This window comes from Limulus polyphemus, unplaced genomic scaffold (genome assembly GCF_000517525.1).
Source record: "Limulus polyphemus unplaced genomic scaffold, Limulus_polyphemus-2.1.2 Scaffold11333, whole genome shotgun sequence".
In the NCBI taxonomy this organism is placed as follows: Eukaryota; Metazoa; Arthropoda; class Merostomata; order Xiphosura; family Limulidae; genus Limulus; species Limulus polyphemus.
The window spans coordinates 12211-14370 of NW_013676943.1; the positions used below are offsets into that span (position 1 = coordinate 12211).

General features: G+C 34.1%; 1 protein-coding gene across 1 annotated transcript in view; it reads left to right on the forward strand.

Moving 5' to 3' along the window:
• LOC106476719 (striatin-interacting protein 1-like) overlaps positions 1–1748 on the forward strand; it is an 11606-nt gene extending 9858 nt beyond the window's left edge. The window contains exon 3 of the mRNA XM_013937352.1: positions 1430–1748. Within this exon, the coding sequence (XP_013792806.1) occupies positions 1430–1689 (260 nt within the window). The 3' untranslated portion in view covers positions 1690–1748. The remainder of the gene's footprint in view (positions 1–1429) is intronic.
• The last annotated feature ends 412 nt before the right edge of the window (positions 1749–2160 follow it).

Below are 2160 nucleotides of genomic sequence, written 5' to 3' on the forward strand. Positions count from 1 at the left end.
ATCCAAAGCTAATTATGTGCCTACTTTGACCCATCACAGTGTGTCACTAGCAGAATAAGGTTAGTGCAATCCAAAGCTAATTATGTGCCTACTTTGACCCATCACAGTGTGTCACTAGCAGAATAAGGTTAGTGCAATCCAAAGCTAGTTATGGGCCTACTTTGTACTTGTGCATGGTATAAGTGCAAAAGTTTAGAAATCTTGGTAAACAAGAAATATTCATCTTTCTAAACTGGAAGAGAAAGAAGCAACATATTTCATATACTGAATAGTTGATAGGAAGTTATCCATTGTCACTTTACTATTGAAAAATAAGTTGCTTATTTTGTTAAGGTTTTAAAATTTGTCATAAAGTTTTTCACTTCTGAGATTTTTCGAAACTTTTACACACAGAGTTGTTCAGTAATTTATTCAAATTTACCATACCTTGCCTTTAAACAAACTAAAACATGATATGTGTCTTAAGGACAAGAGCACTAAACTTATAATATGGTAATTTGAGACTAGTCATACAGAGGGATGGCTAGGCCTATAACAAGAGAGTTTGAAACAGTTGCTGCAACCAAAACTGAAACATTTTTAAAATTCTCATGGAATTATCTTTCAATTGATACCTAATTCAACTCATTATTAGGTAGGTAAGTATGGGTATAGATATAATTATTATTCCAATATAGTAATATTGACAGCATAAAGAAACTTCTCTTCATAAAATGTTGCAAAAATTTGTCGTTTGAACCATAGTTTGTTTTATGAAACTAACACTTGCACTAATACTGATTATTGAACAATAACTATGTGTTATACTAATTTTTTTTGATGTAGTGGGAGAGACAAAAAAAGTTTAACTTCAAATTTGATATTAATAACTAAATGATCTTCATAGGCACATTGTTTGTTTTGAATTTCGCACAAAGCTACACGAGGGCTATCTGCACTAGCCATCTCTAACGTAGCGGTGTAAGACTAGAGGGAAGGCAGCTAGTGATCACCACCCACCACCAACTCTTGGGTTACTCTTTTATCAGCGAATAGTCGGATTGACCGTCAAATTATAATGCCCCCCCACGGCTTAAAGGGCGAGCATGTTTGGTGTGACGGGGATTCGAACCCGTGACCCACAGATTGAGAGTCAAGCAACCTAACCACCTGGCCATGCCGGGTCAGGCACATTGTTTTTAACACTATTTATCTCAGCAATTTAATTTGCAATGTTTCTTTTTTATGTTAAATTAAGCTACAATAGTCATCTTTCCTGGCATGACAACAGCATTTAACAATTTCTTCTCTCTTTTGACATTTCATAAGAGTACACTGAATATCTGTTGTTGAAGTTAACGAAATATGTTTGAGTTTAATTTTTTCTCTCTCTCTCTGTTCAAGGCTTGAGAGTTCCACACAATAATAATTCTTTTTTATATGAACCAAGGTTCCCCTGAAAAGTGGAATGAAATGACTGAAGATCAAAAGCATGTTGTAGTCTTAAAACTTCTTGATGCCATAGAAGTCTCTCAGCGAACCTCTCGTATGATTGCCGTTCGGGCCATTTTATACTTGGTACAAGGCATTTTCGGTGAATGTTTGACTCTTGACGAGCAACCTCGATTAGCCCGAGAAAATATTTTTTTACTTTATGAAGCCGGCGTTTTTCATACCTTTGTACAGCTATTAAATATGGAAGCAGAGTAAGTTTTTGAATCGACTTAGATTAACTAGTATTCCATACATCATATTGTTTGTCACACACATAATAATAAAATGTATATGTTTTCTAAATTCATTTCTACTCAGTTAGCATATTAGAATATTCATTCTCATGAGATTTTTGTAAGTAATGTGTTCAGTTTAAAATTAGAGGTTTGAAATAGATTTGTACCATAAACTAAACCTTTCCTCTTACTACGGGAATAGAAGTACAGAAAAAGTTTAAATATCCACGAGTAAGAGGAAAGGTATGTCCAAGGGAATAGAAGTACAGAAAAAGTTTAAATGGATAAGTACAGAAAAGTTTAAATGTGAGTAAGAGGAAAGATATGTCCAAGGATGGGAATAGAAGTACAGAAAAAGTTTAAATATGAGTAAGAGGAAAGGTATGTCCAAGGATTTAAATATCGAGTAAGAGGAAAGGTATGTCCAACTTTTTCTGTACTTCTATTCCCA